Consider the following 27,490-nt stretch of genomic DNA (forward strand, 5'->3'; position numbering starts at 1 on the left):
TCAGAGTGGCCAAGTCACTCACAGTTAATCATCATTACAACATTACTATTATTGTGTACAATGGTCTCCCGGTTCTGTTCATTTCACTTTGCATCCATTCATATAAGTCTCCCCAGGTTTTTCTGAAATCATCCCCTTTGTCATTTTCCACAGCACAACAGTACTCCATTACCATCATATGCCACAATTTGTTCAACCATTCCCCAATTTATGGGCATCCCCTTAATTTCCAATTCTTTGCCATCACAAAAAGACCGTCCCCAAAGAGTTTTACATTCTAATGGAGGCAATAACACACTCCAGGGAAGAGGACTCCAGACTAGAAAGTTACGGGGTGGTGAGTGGGGCCATAGGAAAAGACAATGACACACACCAAACAGGAACAATGGGAGGGGAGGAAAAAGTATATGTACGAATGCACCAAGGCTGGTGGAGGAAGCAGCCAGAGAGAAGCAAGGGAAGTGAAGCTGGCTGGAGCTTTCTTGATTTGGGTTCCTATACAATCCTGTCACCAAATACATGCCAACTCAGGAATCTGACCTTAGTAAGGACAGCTGAAGTTTTATCCCCTTATGTTGGGGCAAGGTGGTAGAGAAAGGGTAGATGGAGGGAAAGTGAGAAGCAGAGGAAGAAGAGGAAGGGAGTAGAGAGAGGAAAAGTGGTAGAGGAGGGAGAAAGGAAAAGACAGAGAAGGGAGAGAGGCAAAGAGAGAAACATGCTAACTTGTCTATAGTGAATATGTTTTTGGATATATTGCTAAGGTAGGTGTCTGTGATGCCAAGGTATAGTACCAGCAAGCACAGAACACAAAAAGACAGAATCTTTCTAACAGAGACAAAGTAAAAGAAGACAGTTTTATGAAGAGGAAATACTACAATAAAGGTTGGGGACCAGATGGAAACTGGTCCCACTGGGAATCCGTGGAAGAAATGGGTCCCTAAGAGGTAAAATCCAATGGGCTTTTGCAGGATTCTTATATATGTCAAGCAGAAGTAGGCATTGAGGAAAGGAAGTAGGGAGCCTACAAATGGGGATTGAGGCTGATTCCTTGGGGGAGGGGGCAGCCTGGGGAAATGGCTGCTAGTTAATATTCAAACTCCCTGCAAGAGAGAAAAGGGGCTTTTACTGCAGGCTTTAGTTTGATTGGCCAACATCAGGGAATTGGGCCACTCCAGGTAAGGTCTTTACACAGGGATTTTTAAACTTTTTCGTGTTGTGGACCCTCTTTAGCTCTCTGGTAAAACTTAAGACCTCTTCTCAGAATAATGTTTTTAAATGCATAAAATATATAGGATTGGAATGAAACCAATGTTCACTCAGGTCCGACTCTTCATGAGCCTGTGGACCAGTTTTATGCAGGCAGGGATTAAGTGACTTGTAAGTGTCTGAGGCCAAATTTGAACTCAGGTTTTCCTGACCCCAGGCCCAAAGATCTATCTGCTGAGCCACTGAGCTGCCTCATAAATGAAATAAAGATGTAATTTTTTTTCCTGAGTTCACAAACACATTGAAATCTATCCACAATCTCCTTACCTGTGGATACCAGGTAAAGAACTCCTGTGTTGTCTTTTTTTTCCTTGCTAAGGCAGGATTTTTTTTTAAATTTTTTTGTTTATTGTCCCAACCTATGCTTAAGAGGCTACATGCTGGAGGGAAAAACATTTTATCATCGCAACTCCATTTCCAGGCCTTTTTCCCCTCCGCTTTGCTTCCTTCCTTCTTCTCTTCCTATGATCTCTACAGTACACCAAAGTCTTGGTAATCAACCCCCAAATTTCCACTGCTTCATTTTATCCTCCCCCAAGAAAGTAAGTCCTGGGCATAAAAAAAAAACCAACCAAAAAAAACCACTTCATGTGAAGCCTTATGAAAGTGCAGGAAATGCCAAATCAGGACAAAAGCAGGCTTTTCAGGGTTGTCAGGATGAAGCTAGGCACACAACGTCCCAACACAAATTTAGCTGTACGTGGAGCCAAGCACTCCAAAGGCCCAAGGCACATACACTACACAGGAGGCTCTCACGTTTACCAGAGTTTAAGAGGAGGAGAATACTCTCCACATTGGCTGGTGCCAGCCACCCGGCCTTCTGCTTGCACCAGGGATTGTCAACTACAGCTCCCTTTCTATTATTCATGACGGGTTTTCCACAGGGAACCAGAGTCTTCTCCCTTTCACTCACTGCCAGAATGTTACTGGTGATTTTACAACAAAGAACTTCAAAGGCAGTTAGCAGCAGCAACACTCAGCTTAGGAGTTAGTAATCTGCTTCAATACTAGACTTGAATTTATGCGCATGTATGCTCCATGCACATAACTGCAAAGTGTACAGAAGTTGAAATATTGAGTCTCTATCAAATTTGACTATCCCATAATTTAAGGGTATTCAACTTCCATGAAGAGTTCTGAGGATGAGGAAAAGATACTGGAATTCTTCAAGAATACTTCTGGAAGGCCAGTGTGAACAAAGTATGATAGCTCATGCTGTCAGGACTGTCCAGAATGGCATCTCATTTCTACCCCCAGATGAATACAAGCTAAATGCATTCCCAATAACTGGGCACAGGGCTTCTTTCTCTTGATCCAAGAGCCAAGAGAATACAACCCTTCAAGAAGTAGTTTACTGGTGGCTTCCTATTCTCTGGTCTTCCTGATCTAACACACTGACACCTGGGAGAGCCAGGAAAGGCAAGGGGTTCAGAGGGCATAGAACTTCACCTTTGTAGGCTGCTGAGCAAACAGAAAAAAGTCGTCCTTCTTATGCTGAAGACATCCATCCCTTAGCAATCATTAACTCCAAATCTGTAATGACTACTATTAGGCAAAATGTGCAGTTGTATGTAATTATTCATTAGGCATAGTGATGGCAATTAACTGGATAATCCCTGTATCCCACCTATCCTATTTCTTCTAACAAGTTGATTCTGTGCCAGAAGTTCAAACTAGAAAGGTAGATTTGCCCTGAGTCCTATTTAGCCAAATCAGTAGTCTAGCCACCCAGCTCATCTTAGCTATCAGCTGGTGGAAACACACTTGGGGCTTAAAACAGACAAATATGTCTGCCATTTTCCTCAATCCTTTGACTATCAGCCTATGGATGGATAAAAGGACAGCCACTCTACAAAAATGTAGGTAAATCCAAGCCTCTGGCTTTTCTCCAAAACTACAGAATAGTACTGTATAAAATCCAAGTTTCCTTGTCTGAAGATGACTTCCTGTGTACCACATGGACCAATGCTCACATATTGTGACATCTGCCTTACTGGTCTGGCTCCAACGTTTATCCAGGCAGGTATTCTGTGCTTAACAGAATCACCAATGGACATATTGTGGGATAGCATAAGAGTATGCCAACTTTGGAGCTTAGGGATACTGAAAAACATCTAATCTCCTTTAATAACTAAGAATGGATCAGCCATCCATTAATTTAAATGATTTTAAATCCATATTTTCAACATGTGCCATATTTCATAGGGTATAAAAAGCTCTATACATTTACTTCCTATTCTGTAAAAAGGATTTCACCCAACTGATCCTCAATATATCATTCAAATTTCAGAGAATGTCCTATCACTTCTAGAACATTAAGTGCACCAAGGTGGTGGTGAAGGTGGCGGCTGGGAGGGGGAGGTTCTCAGAAAAGGGGCTACAAAGATACAGGATAAGTGAATGAAGGGGCTCCAAGAAGCACTTTCATCTAATGAGAAGAGCTGAGCCCAGCCCAGTCAGCTCAATGAACCAGCCATTTCAAATGGCAGCCAAAAAAGCAAATGCTGTCTTCTTTTTGGACCTGACAAGCGATCTCATTGGTATGAGGAAAACTCCCTCCACCATCAGCACCACTACAGCTTAGCAAGCTGCCTGGGGCACTGAGAGATAAAATGACCTGCACATGGCTACACAATGAACATAGCAGAGGAAGACCTTTAATTCAAGGATCCCTGCTTCTCAGGCCCTCTCTCTATGCACTATGACAAATGCCTCTCTAGGGAAATCTTATATTTCAAGAAGAAAGGCAGTGTCCAAATACAGGAAGTTATTGCAGTGATTACTGCTGTCTTCTGCTCTGGTCAGATTAAATCATGAGAAGTTTAGAAGGGACTTTGACATGCTGGACCTTGACAGGAAGGTGGAAAATGTTACCTAGGAGACTGGAGACCAAATGAAAAAAGGATCAAATGAAAGGATTTGGAATATCTAAGTCAAAAAAGAAAAGAAAAGAAAAGAAAAGAAAAGAAAAGAAAAGAAAAGAAAAGAAAAGAAAAGAAAAGAAAAGAAAAGAAAAGAAAAGAAAAGAAAAGAAAAGGGGGCTATGATAGCTATCTTTAAATATTTGAAGGTTAATTTCATGGAAGAGGGATTTTTAGACTTCTTGGTCTAGCTCCAAAACACAAAATTAAGAGTAATAGGTATAAATTATAGATGGGTGCCATGCATATGGAATGGAGCAGACATTGGCACATTTGTTTGTCACTTTGTATGCTTAGCTTTTATTTTTATTTTTTTACATGGATGGGTAAGAGTATACTAGGAATTGGTCAATGTAAAAAAACAAAAAGCAAAACCCCCACAAACTTTCAGTTTTTTTAAGGGGAAAAAACCCCACAAACTGCAGAGGCATATTTAGGCTCAAAGAAGGAAAAGCCTCCTAAAAACTAGAGCTGGCCAGAAGCAGAATAGGCTTCCTTAGAAGGTGTTTGCATTACCCTTCACTGGAGGTCTCCAAGCAGAGGATCAATGACTACTTTTGAGGGATTTTAAAGGTTATTCATGTGCCACTGAATAGGGCCAGAGAAAAATCACAAAACCATGCTTATTGAGTCCACTACGTTTGTTACATAATTTTAAATGGGCCCTCACTGCAGCAAGGCAATCCTCTCACTCTCCCATTTCATCCTCATGGCTCTTCCAGACCTTCCCATCCCTCCCCCTCACATTGTCAAGTGAGGACTTCACCTCATACTTCACTGATAAAACAGACCTTTGACCAAGAGCTCCCCACTTCTCCCCTCCTCCTCATCTCACATCACTCATGTCTTCCTCTACTAAGACCCCCTTTATTCACCTCACATGAAGAAGTGAATCTCCCCTTTGCCAAAGCAAACCCCTCTACAGTCATCCCTTGTTCCCATTCCAACCCATCTTCTTTAGCAGACTGCCCCATTATCATCTCCACTCCCTCATTAATCTTCACTCTCCATCTACAGTACCTTTCTTTATTTCTACAAACAGATCCCATTTCACTCCCAATCAAAAAACAAAACTAAAAACTATCCTATCATCCATGCTAACTCTACTATATCTCTCTTCCCTTATTCAGTTAAAATCCCTGAGAAGGCACTAGGTACCTCTACTCCCTAGCCTCTCACTCACTTCTAAACCCTCTAGAATCTGGCTTCTGATATCATACGTCAATTGAAACCGTTTTCTCCAAAGTCATCAGTAATCTCTTCATTGTCAAATCTAACGGACTTTTCTCAATTGTCCTCCATTGTGCATTTGCTGCTGCCTGGTTTCAGCTCCATAGAACAAGATGCCCCAGTGTTGGGTATCTCCTGGTATACCTTTTTTCTCCTTTGTCCTGGGTCTTTCCTGCTTCCTTTTTTGTGTCTCCCCATTTAGACTGTAAGCTTCTAGAGGGCAGAGGGTGTCTAATACCAATTACCTCAACTCCTGGATACTCGCTTCATCTTAAGTTTCCATGACACTGGTCTCTCCTGGTTCTCTTCGATCTGTTTCTTACCACTCCTTTGAGTCTCCTTTACTAATTCTTTATCCATGTCACACCCAGGAACCACGGATAAACCCTAAGGCTTCATCCTGTGCCATCTTCTCTCATTTACTCTCATCTGCAACCAATGGCTCAATTATCACCTCAGAGCAGATTTATTCCCATACCTATTTCTCTCTCCTGAGCTTTAACCCACTCTACCCAACTGCCTTTTTTGGACACCTCGAATAAATTCTCCATAGGCATCTCAAACTGAACAGATCCAAAACAGAACTTAGTAGCTTTTCCCTTCAAACACTTCCCAAATATCCTGTTGAAGGCACCACCACGACATGCAGGGTCACAACCTCAGCAGCACATTTAATTGCTCATTCTCATTCATCCCACATAGCCAATCTGTTTCCAAAACTTGTCTTTTCTGCCTTTACAAAGGCTCTCGTACATGTGCCACTTCATTCACACAGACCATTCTAGTATCTCTCACCAAGACTACCGTATTAGCTTTCTAACTTGTCTCCTGACTCACATCTTCCGCTCCACTGCCAAAGTGACCTTCCTAAAATGCAAGTCTGACTGTGTCAACCTCTATTCAGTAAACTACAACAGTTCCCTATTATTTCAAGAATCAAATATAAAATCCTCTGTCTGGTATTTTAAAGCCCTTCACAACCTTCGTACCTTTCCAGTCTTCATGATATAGGTACTATAGCCTATTTGCTATTCCTCAGATGTGCTTCTCTGTGCCTTTGCAAGGGCTGACCACCATAATTAATATTCTTCCTTCTCCTCCCCACCTCCTAAGCCTCCCTGGCTTCCTTGAACATTCAAATACAACCATCTGAAGTAGGCCTCTCCCCCTTCCCCAGTTATCTGCAGACTGTCTCCTCTATTAGAATGAGACCTCCTTGAGAAGGGCTGTGTATCTGCCTTTCTTTGTATGCTCAACAGCAGTACAGTGACTGGCATACAGTTAACACTGAACAAACGTTTCTTGACTCGCTTAGATTCCTCTTCACGTATAGGTCAGAATAAGTGGATTCTGAGGCTCCTCCTAACAGATTCTGTGAAGAAACACTGCAACAAGAAATAAGCAGAACCAGAAAAAACAACAGACACAAGAACTGCAACAACATAGATGGAAACTGCTGCGAGACGGTCAAAAACGAATGGTGCAAAACTGGCCACAACGGAGAGCTATGAGAAGACACCTCCCCCAACTCCTTTGCAGAAGTCAGGGTCCATATTATCAAGTTTTTAAAAATACATTTATTGGTTTTGTTGATGTTTTCTATTTCCTCCCCTTTTTTCTTATAAAAAAATTTTTGGTTTACGGGAAATTATGAAATGTGAGAAGACAGAGGTCAGGGATCCATAATGTCAGGTTTTTTGTTTTTTAAACAATGATTGGTTTTGCTGGTTTTTCTCTTTCCCCTCTTTTCTCAAAAAAAATTATGTTATATGGCTCTCTGTATACAGAGGAAAATTTAGGCAATGTTAAAAGATAACAAAAATTTAACTTAAAAAATATACTACAAGGCAGCTAGGTGGTGCAGTGGATAGAGCACTGGCCTTGGAGTCAGGAGGACCTGAGTTCAAATCTGGCCTCAGTCCAAACACTTACTAGTGTGTTACCCTGGGCAAGTCACTTAATCCCAACTGCCTTAAAAAATAAAAATCCTTTAAGAAAAACAGGGAAGTGCTAAAGGATACAGTGAACAAGTCCATGATTGCTCACATTAGCCACTTAGCCATGCCACTTTCTTCAGCATTTCTCCTCTTAACTTAATCCAAGAATTTATTAAATGTCTAGTATGTGCAAGGCACACAGGCTACAAAAACAAAATGAAAAACAGTTCTCATCCTCAAGTGCCTTACCTTCTACTCTAGTTTTTGTTTTTCTTTTCATAAAATCTGAATTGGAAGGGAATCCAGAGGTCATCTGAGCTAATCCACATCTGACCAAGAATTCTTTCAACACTGCTATTTATTAATTCAACAAATACTTGAGTTCCTGTTATAGGTGCTATTGAAGATACAAAGATGAATTACTGAAGAAGCCTTATCTTAAAGGGGCAGCATAATGTGTCTGTGGGTTTGGGGGGTAGGAAAGGGGTTATTTTTCCCCTTTAAAAAAACCTTTTTTTAATTAGCAAAAAGCCACCTCCTCTCCCTTCTCCCTAACAAAAAAAGGAAAAAAAATCTCTGTAACCAATATGCACAGTGAATCAAAACCAATAAGCAAATTAGCCAAGGCCAAAAACATAGGCCTCCCTCCACACTCTGAAGCCATCCCCTCCCTCCCTCTCTGTCAACAGTGATGACCACTGGTCATCAGTCCTCTAGAACCATGGCTGATCACTACAGCACTCAGGGCTCCTTCTTGGGTCTTTTACAGTGTTGCTGTCACTGTACTAAACTGGCCTCCTGTTCTACTGACTCCCTCTGCATCAGCTGAGACAAATCTTCCCTGGATTCTCTGAAACTGTGTTTGTCTTCCATTCCTTATAGCACACCAAAATGCTACAACATTCCCCAGTGAATGGATACTCCCTTAGTTTCCAATTTTTGCTACTACAAAAGGAGCTGGCATGATATATATTAAACTACATAGAAGAGGAGAAGAGTGCTGATTTGTTGTGGTCACACTTAGGCTGAAATCTTGGCTCTGATACTTTCTAACCAGCTGGGTGATTTTTGTCTAACAACTTCTCATCTACAAGCAACAACTTCTCTTCTGTAAAATGGGGATTAATACTCATGCAACCAACTTCACAGGGTTGTTGTGAGGAATTATTATTGTAGAGGTTAGAATACATGGCATAGAGTGAATCAGACTTAGATTCGGGAAGACCAACTCTGACATTAGTCATGAGAGCATGGACAAGTCAGCTAAACTCCATATCCCTCAAAACACTCCCTAGAATTTCTATACCAAATCTTAAGATGGTCTGCAGTCGCATTCGTGAGGGTAGTACCAGCACTCATTCTCCACATATCCTTCTTTTAATAATAACGAAGTATGATCTCAAGCACTGTTTCCAATGGAAAGAGTACCAAAGTGTGTCAGAAAGTCTTGAGTTCTTCTTACTGTGCTACTGATTTCTGTGACCTTAAGCAAGTCAAATCTCTCTGAGCCTCAGTTTCCTCATCCACAAAATGAAGAGATCAGATGATTTTTAAATCCCTTCCAGCTCTAAATTCCATTTCTAACTTCTTTTCCAAACCTCCTTCCTGTCAGAAATGTCTTTCTTAAGGAGTAACAATCCCATACATCTATCAACCTGTGGCTAAGAATCTACACCTGGTTCTGGTTAGAAAGGTACAATTTTCCCACCTGTACATGATTCACTGATAAAATGATCACCTACTTGAACACAATATGCAACAAAATCCCTTGTAAAATTAGGGGGAAAAAAAAGAGAGATTAATTCCAAGAAAACAGAAAACCAGACCAAGACAGTAGGACCTAAGTGCTTATGCCCCAAACCCTGCCCTGTCATACCTTTTACTTCAATGGTGGCATTTGCCTTCGGGGCATTGAAAAACTGAAACACACAGTGGTATTCACCTGAATCCTCTGATCGGGCTTTGTTGACCCTGCAGATAAAAACAGAAATCGGGTGAGGAGACAAAGCAGCACTGTACAATATGGAGGAGAAGTGGAGAGGCAGAATTCTTTCAAAGCAGCTCACATCTTCATGCTTCTTGCTTCTTAAAGATAAAGTCCACGTGTGTTCTAGAGACATAAAGAGGTCATGATTCATGACATATAGGGGGAAAGATGAGACTAAAACCCTTTTCTCTTGGACACACTCATCCAAAAATCCTCAGTCTTCATGAATCAGTACGACAACTCTGATCAAAGTCTCTGGGCTCCCTCAATCCCCTCATTTGGACTCTCTTACCCAGCCACGTGGTGGGAACTGGCAATGAAGCCACCACGCAGAAAACATCTTCACTTCTCACCATTCTGAAGCCCCCTCCACAGCCATCAGAGAGAGGCAGTTTGCCATTCCTATTCTGCTCATCAGGCTAACGTTATTCGTTAATAAGCAAAAGAAATGGTACCTGGTGCTTTCATGCTAACAAGGTGCCAGGAACTCCACTTAGGTAGTTATATACGAATTCAGAGGGAAAAGAGAGCAGGTCCACAGAAAAAGCCTCCCACAGAGGTACTCAACCAAGTACTATTCAACCATTGGGCCAAATCTGGACCTACGCTTGGCACTGGGCCCCTTATCTTGGTTAGATACTTCTTGGTAAGCAAGAGGAACTTTGGAGAAGGCCCAAAGACAGGAACTTTTCCAAAGAAGACAACTTTTGGAAAGGTCTAGACCACCAACCTAGACCATTAACCTAGAATCTGTGAGCTTTTGAAAATGCTTTAAATAACTAACTGGTTTCCTTTGTAATTCTATTTATTTTGTGCATTGAAGAACATTCTGGGAAGGAAACCACAGGCTTTGGACATGGCATGCTGGTCTATGACACACACAAAAAAAGGTTAAAAAGCCTTGGCTCAAGACTGTCTGATTGGCTCAGTTCTTAGAAAAGTGTTAATGAGGCTAAGGTCACAGGATCAGCTTCCCAAATGAACCAGGCTCGGTTCATACAGAGTAAACCCCTTAACCTCAACCACACACTGACCTATTCCCAAAGAACTGTTTCACATGTTTATGTTAGTCACAAGGAAGAAAAGATGAGAATGTATATTAGCTAAACGCAGCACATTCCCTTCATTAAATAAAACGTAGAATACATGTTCTGCTCAGGATGCAACAGGAACACAATATCCATGTAAACAAAGGACAACAAAACCCTTCTCAGAGGAAAAACCAAAGAGATGATGCTCCCCATAAGTCTTCCTTATTTGGTCACTAGTAATCTTTTCATTAACTAGTCGATCTGAAAATAACTTGGCCTCACAAAGAGGGCATAGCATAAATACAGTTCTTACTAGCCCCAAATACTCATGATTTGGGGAAGAGCTGTGGTCCTATTTCCTCTGAGAAGACTTATTCGAGTGTGACTTCCCTTTGGAAAGCCCCAAAGTGTTGGTTATTCTCTGAGAAAGAAAAACCACTCCTCTGTTTGAAACCCATGCTCATGCTGGCTGTTAGTACAGTAGTGGGGTAGCCTGGAGCTTTATAGGACCCACATATCAGTGCTGCCTCTAAGTGCAGACCAAAGTGACCCTGACAAGTCATTGAGCTTCCCGAGGGTGCCCTTCTCAACTACACAGACTGGCTAACTGCCAGATTCACAGATATGAGGTCATCTCCAATAAATCTCAAAGAAGGGGTTTTGTGGGTAACCAAGTACAACCACCCTGAGAGGGCCAGGCAGCCTGAAAACACCATCAAGTACAAGCAACGTATGCTGATTGATTGTCTCTCATCTCTGTGAAAGGTGAACTGGTGTTAGACTTACCATTTTAGAGAAAACTGAGGCCCAAAGAGGTTAAGAAACCTGCTGAAGGTCATACAGCAAGTCAGTAGTGAGAAAAAGTGTGAGTCCTACAATGGAAGAAGTCAGAAGATCTGGTTTCTTGGCTCATTCACACACTATGGAATGTTGGGCAATTAATTTACTGAGCTTCTCAGGGCCACGATTTCCTCAGATAGATAATGGGAATAATAATGCACATTCTTAACTCTTACAAACACGCTTGCTCCCTGAAAAGGTTTTTTCCAGTCCTTTTCTGGCCTCCCGGACTATCAGACACTTAGTTGTCCAGGCTTAGTTGTACAGTCCATTTTAAACACTTCCTCCAGGAATGAAAACAAGTAAGCAAACAGAACCTAAAGGAAAACTTGCCCTAACAAACCCAAAATAACTCCAACCTCATCTCCCACATTCTCCACAAGTCACTGGAAGACAGCAAGCTCACCTACGCCCCTTCCCCTCTCCCAAACTCTGGCCCTTCTCACTTGTATTCCATGTAGCTGACGTTCTTTCGGGTGGCTGTTAATTCCACCCCATTCTTGGTCCAGTAGCTGTACTGGAGGCTGTGGGAGCTGGAGGTGAGGTTACACTGCAGCGTGAAGGAAGTGGCAGGGCTGTCTCGAATGATGACTTCTTCACTGGTGACTATCCTGGGCTCTGTAATGAGAGGGCACAATGACAGGAGGCCTTAAACCTTCCCTTCTGGAAGCACTGGCCTGGGAGTCAGAAGGGGCAGGAGAGAGGGGCAAGGAGAAGAGGGTGGGGAGCAGACAGGACCACATGAGGAAATTCACTTCACCACTTTGGAGAAAGTCAAGAAAGAAAAAACAATGTATATAAGCAGATGACCACTAGTGCAGACAACAGCCTAAGGACCAGTCAGCCTACATGTGAAAGAACAGGACCCATTACTTGCATGGATACTTGTCACATCCCACTTATTCTTGGAATGCAATGTCCTAGTGACATGGTGCCCAACCAAATGCCTGAGGCTTCAGCAGTTATTCACAAAGACCAGGCAGGCTCTGCCTGGTAGCTTTTGTCAATTGTGGCAAAATGTTTTATATTTGCAATAGCCCCTTCTATGGGGTGCCTAAGGCCTGTAGCAGTTTTAAGATCAACAAAGGCAATACATATATGGACTTTCCCCCTAAATATAACCATTTCTGACAAAGCAAAAACCAAGCATAAATATTACTTAGGTCCAAACACATGCTTCCTAATGGAAGTCTGCCTTGTTTCCTTAATTTTCCTCTAGCAAAGTTCTCAAGAACTGTTCTCATCTTTTTTCCCAAAAAACAGAATCTTTCAGAAATGAAACTTGAAATTCCACTTGAGACAACTGAGGCCACCTGTAGAGTATGAAGTGTTTTAGCAGCATCACAGGACATCATGAGCTAAAAGGAACCTTAGAGATCCTGGAGTTCAGAGCCATCATTTTAAAAATGGGAAATGACTTGTCCAAGGTCAGACAGAGAGTTAATAGCAAAGTAAAAGGCTCTTTTATTTGGACATGTTAATTCCTCCTCACCATCACCACCACACTACAAACCCAATGGAGCTGGGCACATCCTATTTCAGGCACTGTGGGTTCAAATATGAAGCTGCCCTTTTCTAGTTGATCTAAAATACATGTGACTAAACATGTAAGAGATTTTAAAATCATACCCAATCATTCTTGGAAGTCTCAACTAGAAAGTATGTTGAAAGCAAATAGCAATTATTTTTTTTAAATTTTTACTCAGACTTTAGCACCCTCTTACTGTTGGTCAACAACTATTAGATGGAAAAATCTGCTCTTTCATTACCTGCCAATCCCTTCCCCCACTCCACACCCCTCACACCCAGAGATATGTCGCTTGTGTGAAGATAAGATTCTTCCGCATCACCTTGTTCTGTCTAGCTAAGTCTAATCTACAACTCCAATATTCCCTTTTATGCATTACTGTGCCTCATTTCAGGGACAAGAAACTTTCTCCTCTATTTAGAACGAAACTTCTGTTTGTTTTTTTCTGGAGAAAAGGGAAATATTTCAAAAGCTTATTGTCCAAGTACTTTTTTTCTATTGTAAAATTTTCAAATTCAACTCAAGTTGAAAGATAATGGTGAGAGATAACATTAAACACTTAAAATTACTCCACAAACAAATTGACCTATGGGTTTCCCAGTCCAGAAAAAGGAAAGTTATCTTCAGTTTATCATCAGGTCAGCATTGATCATTCTCCCAGTTAACATCAAACAGGCAGGGTCTTTATGTACAAATAATGGAGGCATAGCAGCCACTATGACAGAGAAGCAGATGCATGTTAACACAATCATTGGTACAATGATGTTTCATAGTCTTCAATATTTTCTGGACTGAAGCCAAATCCCTGCATCTCAGGAAGATGAGCAGAATCTGTTGTGAACCCTGCAATGGAAGGCACACACATTGGCAGCAGAAAGCATTAGAAAGGAATCACACTTCCAAGAGGAAATCAAGACCAAACAGAGAGAAAAAAAATATTAAACTGTTACTTCACAAAAGAAAAACCAAAACTAGCAATAAAGTTTAACATTAAAATTCAAACACTCTTTGAGGTTTTACTTTATTTTATTGTTCAATTTCATTGCTCTGCACAGCTCCAAACCCTCCCCCAATGACATGAGGAAGGGGGCTACAAGGACAAGCCCAGCAAGAGTTTTCTTATTTTTAAGTCTAGGGAGGCCAGATGGCAGATAACCATTTCCATTAATGGCTATGCAACTGACTACTGCTTCTTAGGACTATCAGGAAGAAATGAAAGCTATCATCTTCTGCCTATACTTCTTGGACAATACTGGTACAACAAAGAAAAACACATTTTTTTTCCTTTAAGTAAATGCTAAAAATGCCAGGACAGACTCAGTTGGAAGTAAATGGGGTAGAATTTGAGTTGGTTTGTGAGGTGTGATTCTGTACTGTTCATGTAAAACTCAGCAGAGGTGAGAGCCATCACCTACCATGACAAGAAAATACACATAGAAACCAGCCCTGGACAGATCACCTACTACCACATTGGCAATGTGTATCTCTATCTCGGTATCATTATCAACAGATATGTACTGCATTTCTAGTGGTGGATTATTGCTTATGTCTGGCCTAGTTCAAGTCTGATGGAAATCTGCATTCTATTCTTTCTCTTTTAGGAGGGTTCAGGATTTTCTTCAAGTTTCATGGTCTTAGACTCAGCAGCTATGACCGAACCAGGAGACCAGACTACAGCTTGGTCCATGCCATGACCCAGGAAACCTAGAAATGCCCGAAGTCAGAAGCCATCATATGCCTTTATTTGACACTGATGCCAATTAAAGTAGCAGGTAGCAAATTCCTGATCTGAAATCCCTTCCTTGGGCACCATGGGTTGTTGGCTGATATCTGCTTTTGTCAGTTTGGGGCTTTGGTGGGTCAAGATTAATTCCATCCAAATTGTACATCTTTCTACTGTTATCCATAATTCCAGGACTTTGGAAGATAATGTTGGTAGACCCCTAATGGGTCAAGATGAAGCTCAACCTTTCCCCACAGCCAGCAGATAAAACTTCCTGGAGAGTCAGAAATATAAAGCAATCCAACAGAGCTAAGCAGAGCTTTGAGGAGCCAAAGTATGCTGGTATAGGACATTAAAGGCAGCCACAGCCTGGCTATCAGTAACAGGAGAGGTGGGCAAGGGAGGAGAAGAGTAGCTCTAGCTGGGCAGGGTTGAGATTACTGGTCTCTAGAGGCTGGTGAATTAAGAAACTGATTTCCAAGGAATCTGAAGAAGCGAGCCTATCAACTGCAACAGTGTTTGGAACCCCCTCACCCTCCCAGCCAATACTCACTGACTCGAGATACTTCCTAAGAAGTCACACACTGCCTACACCCTCGTTCAGCATCCAAGGCTCTGGTTTTTAAGTCTCTGAGTCCAGGCACACTGAAAAAGCTGCAAAGGCAAGGCACTTTGGTTCTGGTAAACACCAGATACAGACCACCAGCCTAGAGGCACCATTAGCCTTACAGACTAGTCAGATAGATATTCTTTAAGTACCTATAAATGCTGCATCTAAGGAGAAGACAAAGGAACAGGGGTGGGGAGAGGGATAGGAAAGAGGGGGCACATGCAGAGGAAAGAATGCTTTTTTAAAAATCCATGTCATTTGGTTAATTTTCCCCACACGTGTCTATATTGTTTTCTTTTTCCATTTTCCAGAGGCAAATTCTCTGACTTAATAGGACCAGCTGCAGTGGCTCTTATCTCCCTCTTCCAAGTACCTTCTTTCCACTTCTGGCCAAGTTTTTATACAGAATAGCTTCCAATCCCCACTTTCCAGAATGACTGTGATTTAAGAGCATCACAAGGAAATAGAATGTGAGATCTGTGTTCCATTCCCTCATTTGTTAATACCAAAGTCCCAGGAAGTGTTTTAGTTTTTACTATTCAATGTGCAAATTGTGGATGCACAGCAAGTAATTTCAAAATCGAGGAGATCAGTCAGCTAAAGCTAGAGATGAGCCTGGAGAAAAATTCCCAGAACACCACTTAATTAGAGAAAACATGGATCTCAACTGCAAAACTAGTGAAATGGGACTATTGCTAACAGAGCCTGCTGGCCTTCCAGTTGTTTCTCCCTCCCTCCCTCCCCTCCTCCCACCCCTCTCCCAACTGTACCAATTAGCAAGTCACTTTCTAAATAGTAAAATAGAAACAAAAACTCTTTTGCCCAGTGCTCTCCCTCTACCTGCTTCTATGGCCACTGGGGAAAGTCCTGAGCCACTTGCCTTGCTTAGCTCTACTGGCCAGAGAAGAAGAGGGTAGTTTAGGAAGTTCCTCTTATGTAGAACTCCATAGCAACTTCGGGCTGCTACCTTCCAGTAACAAGTCCTGGAAAGGCATCAAAGCTGAGTTGTCACAGGGAGACAAAATCCAAAGAAGTACTTTGTCATCTAGAGTCACCTGGCTCCTGGTAACAGGACAGACAGTACAAATCCCTGACTGTTCCTTGACTGACAAGAACAGAGAATCCAATGAACAGAGCAAGTGAGAAGTTTGCTGCTGGGGTGGAAAGCTATCAGAGACACACATGCCACTGTTTTCAAAAAAAGAAAAGGAGCTGGGACTATGGGAGAATTCACACTTGCAGGTGACTTGGGACAACCAAAATACACCATCGCACTACACTACACCACTGGGGGCCACTGCCAACGCCCTGTCACACGGTACACGATTACAGCAAACCACAAAAAGGGAGGAGCAGACACACAGGAACTCAAAAACCACACAGGTGAAGGCAGCCACTCTGAGAGCTCCAGACAGATGATCAGAAAAAATCAAAAGTGGTTAGATTAGGGGAGAAAAATGAAAATAGAAAAAGGCACTAGAGGAGAACGCAGCAAACCTACTATAAAATTGAAGGGAGGGGGAAGAAACAATTTCAACACTAGGCTGGTCTGAGAAGTATGGCTTTGTGGAGTATAAACTTTGTTTTAAACCTCCCACATCCCTCCTCCCTCCTTCCACCCCACATGACAGGAGATTTGAGACATTTCCATAGATTTTTCCCAAGTCCTTTGTTCCTAGAGAGGAGAGAGACACACAGAGGGAATGAATTGAGGAAAATGGGGGGGAAGAGCACAAAAGGGGGAAAAGGAAGGGCAAAAAGAAAAACTGCCACAAATGTTTTAATATGCTACAACTGACGGGGTTGTGGGTTTGAAAGAACAAAGACAGGGTGGTAGTCATACTAGGAAGGAGGTGGAAGGGGAGAAGGGTCACTGGGCCACCTCTAAGGACTACAGTGCTACTACTGTAGGGTGCTGGACTCACTCTGAAGGACGCTTATGGTAGCCTGGGCTCGGATCCATGTTAGGGAGGGATTTTGCCTCAAGTCATTCCTCCTTGGGTCGTTGCTGGCCCTGCACTCGTAAGTCCCAGAGTCCTCCAAGGTGAGGCCGGTTATTCTCAGCACACTCACGCCGTTTGACCCGTAGGCGGTGTTTACGGTGACACGGCGCTTCCGAGCACCGTCCCACAGCTGTCTGAAAGACTCTGGCTGGTTGACTTCTGCGTACCACCACTGGATCTCTGGAGTGGGGCTCCCAACCACGTCACAGTACAGCTCAAAGGCGTCCCCCGTGAGTTTAGTTTCTGACATGGGCGACTTGACAAACCCAGCTAGAGGGAGGGGCAGCAGGAATGCAGTGACAGGCCAGTCAGAAAAAAAAAATCAACAGGTGTTAATAGTAACTTTTTAAAAGAAAAGAAAAAAAGCAAATGAGTTGCAAAGAACAGAAAAGGATTTATTTAAAAAATAGAGACAGTAACAGCAATTCATACAAGCTTTTAGAAGAACCACCCTGGCCAGCTTAGGAAGCAAAGGCAGGCTGATTAGAAGCTGGGATAGCCCTGGACAACAACCGCCAGGCAGAAGCAAGCCCACTAAGCAGCCTCGATAGCGATGGGCCCAGTGGGCAGGAATGGGAGAGCCTGAAGGCTGGGAAGCATCCTCACAGCACAAACCATTACCTTTCCCAAACTGGGGAAGTGATGAAAGAGCAACTGGAAATCAGCATCAGGGTTAAATGCCAAGCCAGAATCTCTCTTTGGGAGAGCTGATAGCCCTGGGTATGTGGCAGCGCCTTTATGAAACTGCAGCAGTGCGTGTAAAATGGCCCAGAGAAAGCTTCCTTTTGGCCCATTCTACACTCTCCTGGAAGTCCGGAGATGGTATCTAAGGAAGCCATTGACAAATGTCAGATGTCCATCAGACACAAGTCTTTGTCCTGAATTCAGGTTGGACTCCCTTCCTTTGAACACATGGCCCAAAGTCTAATTATTAGCACAGTGCCTAGCACATAGCAGGTGCTTAATAAACATTTATTTACTAACTGACTTTAAAAAAAATCAAAGAAATAAACCCTAATACTTGACCAGCTCTAGTAAGACCAGCTCCAATTCCCCAAAACAAACTAGAACCTGTAGGTGAAAGCCAGGGCTCAGTTGTGCTGGCCACTGTTGAAGAATCAAGGCCTTCCTCATTCCCCCACCCCCAGCAGTTGGATATTTTTCCTTCTCTTGCTCCCACCAGGATTTGATTAGGGCTTCAGATCAAAGTGATACTGGGTTAGGAAGTAGAAATGTAACAGATGAAAAATCAAAGCCTTTTTAAAAAGTTTATGGAGCTAGGTCCTTGGAAAGGTAAGGCCAGGTCCAGTCTCTCTTACTGACTTCTTACACCTTCTTCATCTGCCGATTCAAACATCACACAGGAAGATGACAGAGACCACTCAACACTGGCTGCACATTTTCCCCGGGGACACTGGAGCAGCACTTCTGCAAGTGAACGTAGATAGACAAACTGGGCATGTTCCAGAGGAGATGTACACATTAAATGGAACATTCCCTCTGTACCTCAGAAGCAAAGGGAATGGGGCTAACCCAACTAGAAAATCCAGGCTACAGGAAGAAATTCTCATACTTATAGGTGTAACAGTATTTGCTTTTAGAAAAAAACTCTGCCTCACGTAACATGCTTTTAGAGGGGGAGAAAAACCTCTATTACATACAGAAGTCTAAGTACTTTTTTTAGAGGAAAGACCAGACCCCAAATTGAACCTACAAAGCATTCTGGCATAGTAAAAAGAGTACTGTTCCTGGGAGCCAGGCATCTTCTACTTCTGCTATTAATTAGCCATGTGATCTTGGACAAGACCTGAGCTCTCTGGGTCTCAGTTTTCTTCTGTGAAATGAGCATGATGGGCTAAATTACTTCTAAGATCCCTCCCAGCTCTGTCATTCTCTGACCAGGAGAATATTTTAAATTCTTTGAAGGTTGGGGGAACAATGATCTCAAGACTCTTGACCTGTGTGGCTCTGAGGTGTGGCAAAGGCAATGAATGTCAAGTACGATGAGCACAAAACTCATTTATATTGTTCCAAATCATCTCTACTGGTCAGCCCTAGTAGGGTCTTTGTGAAACGCCTTCTGTCAGAGACCCTCAGGAGCCACACAGGTTATCACGCAAAGATCCAGAAGAAGCTCAGAGCAAACCATTCAACTTGATGTCTCCTCTTAGCTGTCTTGCCAGTGGGTGACAGCACGGCATCTGGGCATTAATGTAATTAGGCATCACTAAATAAAGACAGGGGTTAGCTAGGAAGCATGAATCTCACTGTAAGCCAACACTGTATTCATTTCCTTTTTTTTTTTCCTTTCAGGTTTGCAAACAACTCTTAAGTAAAGAAGATTTTTTCCAAGAAAGGTATGGAGGATGATTATTTAATTTGTTGGTTTACGCAATCACTACTTAAGTAAATGAGAATTGGTCAGGAAAGCTCTTTGAGCTGGCAAATTTTAGTATTTATTAGCAAGATTATTTGAAGACTTGCTCATTTCCCTATAACAGAATTGTCATTAGTGTCACAGTTTCCTACAACAGCCAGGACAGAATGTTAACCTCTAGTATGATAAGCCTTAGTCAAAGGAAACACAGATGAACAAAGAATCCATGCAAAACAGAAAAACTTGAGAGAGTCCTAAAACAATTCAGAGGAAGGACAACTGGTTAAAAATTAAAAGAACCTTACATTATTCTTTGCTGAACAGGCTGGTTCAAAATACAAAGTATTCTACTTGACTCTGATCCTTCCAAGACTGTGATGATCATTAAATCATAGCTTTTAGAGCTGGAAGGGATCTTAGGTCATCTAATTCAACCCTTTTTTCAGATTAAGAAACAGAGAGAAGTTCTTACTTGGCCATGATCATATAAACAGTAAATGGTAGAGCTAGGATTTGCAGCCAGATCCTCTGACTTCAAACTGAGGGAGGGCTTTTTCACTTTACCCTTTGACTAGAGGAGCTGAATGTAATAGAAGGAAGGAGAAAAACTTTTTCATTCTGATATTCTTGTCAGGAGCCATGGTTAAAAAAAAACATATATATATGTGTGTGTGTGTGTGTGTATATATATATATATATATGTATATATGTATATATATTAAAAAAATATATATATGTATATATATATAAAAACTTTCACCAATACAAAAGCTATACTGTCTTAATAAGTTTCTTCAGATACATTTTCACTGATCTACAACTGCCCTGTTAGGTAGACAGGTAGTATGCCCATTTTACAAATAAAGAAACTAAGGCCCAGAAGTTAAGGATCCATAACACAGTATAAGCATTGTAAGAGAACAAAAGGTCATCAAGCTGGTAAGTTCCTTCTACAACTTACCATCTTGGTAAGTGGCCCAAGCCCACCACTTGTGTCACAGCAATCAGTGGTAGAAACAGCGAGGATCCAAGTCTTCCCACTCTCGAGCCTGTATTTTTTTCAAAATGCTACAGAACCTCTCCATAAATCAGGAGATTCCTTGATACTAGAAAACTCATTAAAAAAAACTGTACAACCTAACCTCTTTCTCTTCCTAGCAGTAGGGAGTTAGTGGAATGAACTTTTCTATAAAGTACTCACACAATTAGCATAGGAAGAACAGATTAGCAATAAACTACACCTCATTACCTATCCAAAATTAGCTTCAATTTGGCAGATAAAAAGAACCAGCTCTCAGAAGCAGGAGGTAAACAGCCTAGGGTCTAAATCATCCCTTTTGCTTCCAGACACACCAGCAACTTCAGAATGAAAAGTTACAGCTTAAGGTCAGATGCCTGCAAAGGCATGTGCTTCTACAAAAGCTAAAGTTTGGAGGAGTAAGGAGCCCCAGCCATAGTCTGTAAAAGTTTCCTCAATTCAGAAAAGTTGATTTTGTTTTGCAAAATAGTCTCCACCGTCCCCCCTTTCCTCCCAGACATAAATGGCTGCAACAAGATATCAAGTAAATGTGATTGCAACAAATTAGTTCTATCATTACTGCATTTAATAATCATTAAACTGCAGAATCCTAGTTGGTTGTTCAGAGAGGAATGTAAAAGGAAAAATCTGATAAAAGGACGTGACAAAAGTTGAGAAAATAAGAATATCCAATTGTGTGACTGGGAGTGGAGAAAAGACAGCTGAGAATAGTAGCTAGAGAAAGGATGAGTTCTGGCTAGAAAAAGCTGGGTGTCTGGACTGTGAGAGTATTCGAGTCAACAGGGACACACAGAGCAAGCTGAAGTCAATTCAAAAAAAAAAATAGTGTTCACACAGTTGACTTCTGAAACAGGAATACTAGCACCTCAATTTCCCCCATTTAACTCCAGGGCAGGCCCAGAGAGGTTTGCAAAGGTAACTCTTAACCAAAGCCAGCAAGGCCTTTAAAATCAACTCCCCTCTTGTCCTCATGAAGCCCCAATCTCTATTCCTGCTGGCAGATCTTATTCTTTCAGTCTGAACTTTCTTGTCTCTCTACTATAAGAAATTAGACTATAATTGACCAAAGGGCAAAGGCTCAAATCTCTCAGTCAAAGGTTGAACCAGATGACTTACTGACACCTGAATATTTCACATCTGTCAATTAGCCCCAACCACCCTGGGCACACACATGCTGCAGCAACATCACCATCACCATCATCACATTTATACAGTGCTTTAAGTTTTGAAAACTGCTTTGCAGGCATTGCCTGATCCTTAAAACAATCCTGTGAGGTAAGCTATTATTATTCTCATTTTGCAGAAGAGGGAACTGAGGCTGAAAAAAGGTTAAATGACTCACACAGGATTAGACAGCTAAACTAAATGTCTAAGGCAGGATTTGAACTCAGGTCTGTCTGGTTCAAAGGCCATGCCATCTAGCATACATGTGTACACCCCCTTCGCCAAACACATTCTGTAAAGTCCAACCACATTAGCTGTTGGTAAAAGAACAATTTCAGAGGCAAGTTGTAGTTCTATACTGAAATATTCCATTTGTTGATGTGGAGGTTGAGCCCCAGGAAAGGATGGAAAAAGGTTTCACTATAATGCAGCTAAAGGGGAACAGAACCTTTGGCAGGATGTGCAGCAGTTAAGATTCATTTCCCAAATTTTAAACCCAGTATTTTTTCATGCCTTCCTCTCTGGATATGCACGCATCTGCTCCGACTGAACTTACTAGTTTCTCCTAGAGCACTGAGGCTCAGAACCTCAGCTGTCTCGGACTCTTCACTCACCATAACCCCCACATCAAATCAATCGGTTGTTAAATCATCTACCATAAAACCCTACTCTATCTATTTTAGTGATAAAATAAATCTGTTTATTTTGAAGAATTTAGTGTGTGTATGTACCATGACTCATGGAAGTGCATCAGTAGGACACTGGTATTAAAAAGTTGGAGCTTTGTTTCAGGGAACTGTAAATCTTCATAATTTTAGAGTTCTGCAGTATGACTAGCTGGGAAACACCGATGTAGAATATACTGTTGTTTGGAAGGTAAAAACAAAAATATCCCTTTGTCCTATAGAAATGGGCCCCGGTTTAATCAATATTTCTGTGGCTGAGCAGAATGAAAGAATCAAAAATGTTCTCCTTTCTTCTTTACAAAGGTGTAGAACTATGGATGTGCAGTATTACAGAGGTCAGAACTTTTTTTATATGTTGGTTAGTTTTGTAAACTGCTTAAGTAAATTCTACCCAGAAAGGTTTTCTTCAATCACTGAAAGCCCTAGACTTCCTATACGTTAATTAGCTCCCTGATCCCAAAGGCTCAGTTAAAAATATATGTTGACCAATTACAGGGCTTTCACCCAAAAGGGTCAGTTCAAAACTAGAGACAAATAAAGATCCCTCTAAGCACCAGCAAATCTTCTTTAGTTTCTTTGACCAGTCTAGCCAAATCCAGGAAAGTTCATCACCAGGTCTGGCCAGGAGATGAAGTCTTTTTTTCTTTAAAGACACAGCAACACATCAAAAAATGTAGTGAGTTCAAAAATCATTTAAAAAATATCTATCTAAGCCCTTAAAATGATGGCTCCTTGAAAACAAATATATTCTGGCCAGATGTATATAAAGCAGTTGTATTAGATAATTCTAGCTCTAATTGCTATGTTCAATGAGTTACAGAATATTAAAACTAGAAATTATCTACTCCAACTCTTCACTGGGGCCTACAGAACTACATGCTTCTTCTAAGGATATGCTGCCAAGTGAATGACAGGATTTGGATGAGAACTCAGATCTCCTGATGCCTAGTTTGGTCATCCTTCCACACTTATATATCAGCACAAGGTAAGAAAGATGCTGGCCCAACATTGCACACCTGAATTCAGAGCTGGCTCTAGGCAAAGCAGGCAGTCACTTGGGCTCTTCAGACGCAGGGGTGGGGCAGGAGTAAAATAAGGAAAATGTTTGTATTATTTTTAATGCCATAAAATTCTCTTGTATGTGCACTACATTGCACATACAATTATTTCATAATTTTGCCTACCTGTACGTATATATTTTCTTCCACTGTAGAACACAGTATCTCTTGTGGGCAGAGACTGTTTCACTTTTGTCTTTGTGTGCCTGGCACATAATAGATGCTTAATAATGCTACAGTGAATAATTCAAAGCCTCCTTTAGATAGTAATCCATATAAGACACAAGTTTTAGGAGAAGTAAACACTCGGTTTTTATGCCTCATCTGAGATACACAAATGCTTTGCTGAGGTTCTGTCTGAATGCAAGAGACCAAAAGAAAAGAAATGAATAAGCATTTATATATCACCTACTATGTGCCAGGTACTGTGCCAAGCACTTTTTACAAATAGCATCTCATTTGATCCTCACAATAACCCTGCTAAGTAGGTGTTACTGTTATCCTCATTCTGGAATTGAGGAAACTAATGCAAACAAAGGTTAAATGACTTGCCCAGAGTCACAGAGCTAAGTAAGTGCCTAAGACTGGATTTGAATTAGGATCTTCTTAACTCTGAGAAGGTAGGCTACATAGGAATTGGGGATCAAGTGTGACTCTTCTTTATCAGCAAGACGGGCTTTGCTACACAGAGACCTGAAGATATTTTCTGGGACAAAATAGGTGCAGCTTTCTGGAAGGCCACAAATTCACTGTGCTCTGTCCACTGTGTCACCAGCTTGCCTCTAAAATACTCTCATAGAACTAAATCTTTCTAGTTAAGAAGACTATTCTTCAGAAATCCTGGATAAGTACTTTTTATCTTAAGACTATCTCAGCCGATTTTACTTCTGGGAAATGTCTTTTTCCTTTTAAAAATAGGCAAAAAGAATAAAATATTCTGCAAAAAGTTCTTAGTTGCATTCTTCTTCATGAGCTGTCAACAAAGTAATTAAAATCAAATTCGTTTTCAAAAAATAATTTTTTATGCTATCTAAACAAAATCTATTATTGCTACAGGTTTGTTACATCTAAGTAATAAGTGTCACGTTCTATGACCAACATCATCAAGGATTCTAGAATCAAGATCTAAATAACTCTCGAGGAAGGTGCTGCAATTCTTTAATGACCACATGGAGTCTCAAGGAAAGCAGGGTCAGAGAACCAGCTCTAAGAAGGAAGTCAGAGAGCCCTTCTACTGGTGTCGGTGCCTTTACTACCAGGTACTAGTCACAGTGGCTATTAGCCATGGTCCAGAAGAGAAGGGCATCTAGTATTAGTACATCATGGCATGTGACACTAAAATGGGTGCATTATTTTACCTAATAGTAGCCCAAGATTCTCAGTTAACAAATCTGTTTGAAAATAAAAATAGTTTGAAGAAAAAAAATGTTGAACCACTTTTAAAGGAAGATACTTTCCTAGATAGCAAAATCAGAAGATTCCAGAATAAAATTCAGTTTGCTCAAATGGAAAGAGAAAATTAGACAGGACTCAGAGACAGAAGCTTTGGAACTGATAGTAATGCTTTACCAGCAAATGACTAGAGACCCAGGATTTGCTACTGAAGCTCAGATTTCATTTTCCTCAGCTCACATAAGGTGTGGTAAGACACACTCACTTCAACTCTATTTTCTCCTTATTTCTCATCTATAAAATAGAGACAACATACTTTCCACATAAACGTGTTTTTCAAAATAATTTACCATGAAAAGTCATATATCTTTACTAGGCTGACAACCATCCTAATGAGAATTCTCAAACTGTCTTCCCTCTCTCTGGACAGCTCTTTCTGGGATTCCATAAACAGTACTCTGCTTCCTCGGATATGAGGAATTACAGTAATGGGAATGAAAACATGTTAGTCATCGATTTAAGAGATACAGAATCTGACCCAGAGTTTCCAAATGTTTTCAAAACAGTTGCCCTCTCCTGCATCTCAGTGTGGATATAATTCATGCTCAATACAGAACTTTCACAGTGAGGATTAATAGCAGTGATGAAAGCTATAGACCAATCTCCTTTTTAACAGTTATCTTAAAGTCTCCAAGTGGAAAAGCCCATCTTGCTGAGGAAAAAGCCACACCAGATCCCCAGTGCCTATATACCCTATCTTCAGAAAATATAACTGAAAAAAAACTACCTCTCAAAAAACAAAACCACTTCTCAAGGGAGATAAAATGGTGCCTCATTCTAAAGCCAGATACTATTTCCATCCAGCAGTAACACATTGGAGAAGAGAGGATCAATATCTCAGAACCAAAGACTTAAGAGATGGAAGAAGCCAGTCATTTGACCAAATCCTCATGTTCTACATACAGAAACTGAAGCCCAGAGAGGTTAAGTGACTTGACCACAATCACAAAAGCAGTAATGGAAGAGTCAGGAAGCAAACCCAGTTCCTCTGACTCTCAGATCAGCTCTAAATAGACCAAATGATTCTTGGGGGGGAATGAACTGACCCAGTAAAGCTGGTGTCTACATTTCAGCAAACTTTACTATAAATTGTACGTTTTTAATATGTTTAACATGAATGTATATGTAGAGCCTATATCAGACTGTACACCATGGGGGGGGGGCGAAGAAGTGGGAAGGGGGAGAAAATTTAAAACTCAAAATCTTATGGAAGTGAAAACTAAAAATAAATTATCTAAATAAATAAATTGTATGCTTTTCCTTACATCCTCCTTCTTCCCCTTCTCTAGCCTTTTCTTTTCTCCTGAGAAACACCAATGTGACTGATAACCAATTTTGATGGTATAATTTGGTAGTAAACTATGAATTGAGGAATTCTTTACTCATATTGGTATGGCAAAGAAACTATGCATTCTTCTCTGAGCTACAACTTAAACACTTAAAAGCTTGTTTTGAGGAAGATTAAGAAGGCTTTGAATACTTTGTTCAACTGAGTCAAAGGCCATTAAACTATCAAGAACGATTTTCAAATAACTGAAAAATAATTTCCATTAAAATAAAACTGATTTATGATTCTTTAGCTATATTATGGGGGGTAGAACCTATAGTTCCACTTCTAGCATAAATAGTAAAAAAAAAACCAAACCAAAAACTGTCAAAGGAATTCTAACAATTCAGCTTCAAAGGCACTTGCTTGGCTAATAATGACATTCTAATAAAATGGACAAACAAGTGACCAGTGTCAGAGCCAGCAGTGGCTTTCTACCAGACCACATTACATAGCATATAGTCTCTGTAACACAAACAGAAAATGAGGAGCATCTTCCTAATTTACGATGACTTGGCTTTCTGCTATCCTATCATAACCCCTACTCTTTCCATTCTAAATAAAAACCCCCCTGTTCAGGGGAATGGAATAAGTATTTATTTAGCACCTACTATGGGCCAGGTACTATATGCAATTTTACAAGTATTATCTCATTGATGCTCACAACTCTTAAGAGGCAGATGCTGTTATTATCCTCATTTTAAAGCTGAGGAAACTGAAGTAAATAGAGGTTAAGTGGCTTGCCCAAGGTCACACAGCCAGGAAGTATCTCAAGCCAGATTTGAAGTCAGCTCTTCCTGACTCCAGGCCTGGAATTCTGTCTACTGTACTACCTTGCTACTAACCTGATTTAGGAGGAAGTGATATGGGAAGAAAGGAAACGATGCTCTTTTCATGAAGATTTGACTCAGGAGGAGGAAAGATGGTAGAATTGAGGAGTCAACACTATTTTCTACTTTCCTATGTCACCATAGATTCAGCTAGCTAGCTAGTTAGATAGATATTTCCCTCTTTCACTCAAAAATTGCCTCTTTCTTCTAATTCTCATTTTACATGTTAGGAAACTGAGGAGCAGAAAGGCTGAGTTGACCAAAGTCATCCAATTAATTGCAGCAATGCTGGGTGTGATTAAAACACAGGTGTTTGGACTCCTCCTTCAGCACGCTTCCCACTATGACATATTAATGATTGCTAAAGGCAGAGGCTGTGTTTAAGACCAGATTATGTTCTGAAGTCATAGGATGCTCAGTCAGAAATAATCCCATATCATTCTCTAAACTAAAGATGTCTAACCTTTTTCCAAATATTGCC

General features: G+C 41.0%; 1 protein-coding gene across 3 annotated transcripts in view; it reads right to left on the reverse strand.

Annotated features, from left to right (window-relative positions):
• The window catches only part of NPTN (neuroplastin), a 72,244-nt gene that overhangs the window by 18,502 nt on the left and 26,252 nt on the right, over nucleotides 1-27,490 (reverse strand). For 2 of the 3 annotated variants that reach the window (XM_020994490.2, XM_020994489.2), the window contains exons 2-4: nucleotides 16,999-17,346; nucleotides 11,659-11,830; nucleotides 9,231-9,325 (exon numbers count right to left, since the gene is read on the reverse strand). In XM_020994490.2, coding sequence (XP_020850149.1) covers nucleotides 9,231-9,325; nucleotides 11,659-11,830; nucleotides 16,999-17,346 — 615 coding nt within the window. The remainder of the gene's footprint in view (nucleotides 1-9,230; nucleotides 9,326-11,658; nucleotides 11,831-16,998; nucleotides 17,347-27,490) is intronic. The other variant, XM_078150796.1, reaches the window with a different exon arrangement.

The sequence above is a fragment of the Phascolarctos cinereus genome, unplaced genomic scaffold (genome assembly GCF_003287225.1).
Source record: "Phascolarctos cinereus isolate Bilbo 61053 unplaced genomic scaffold, phaCin_HiC Scaffold_3;HRSCAF=262, whole genome shotgun sequence".
Taxonomy (NCBI): domain Eukaryota; kingdom Metazoa; phylum Chordata; class Mammalia; order Diprotodontia; family Phascolarctidae; genus Phascolarctos; species Phascolarctos cinereus.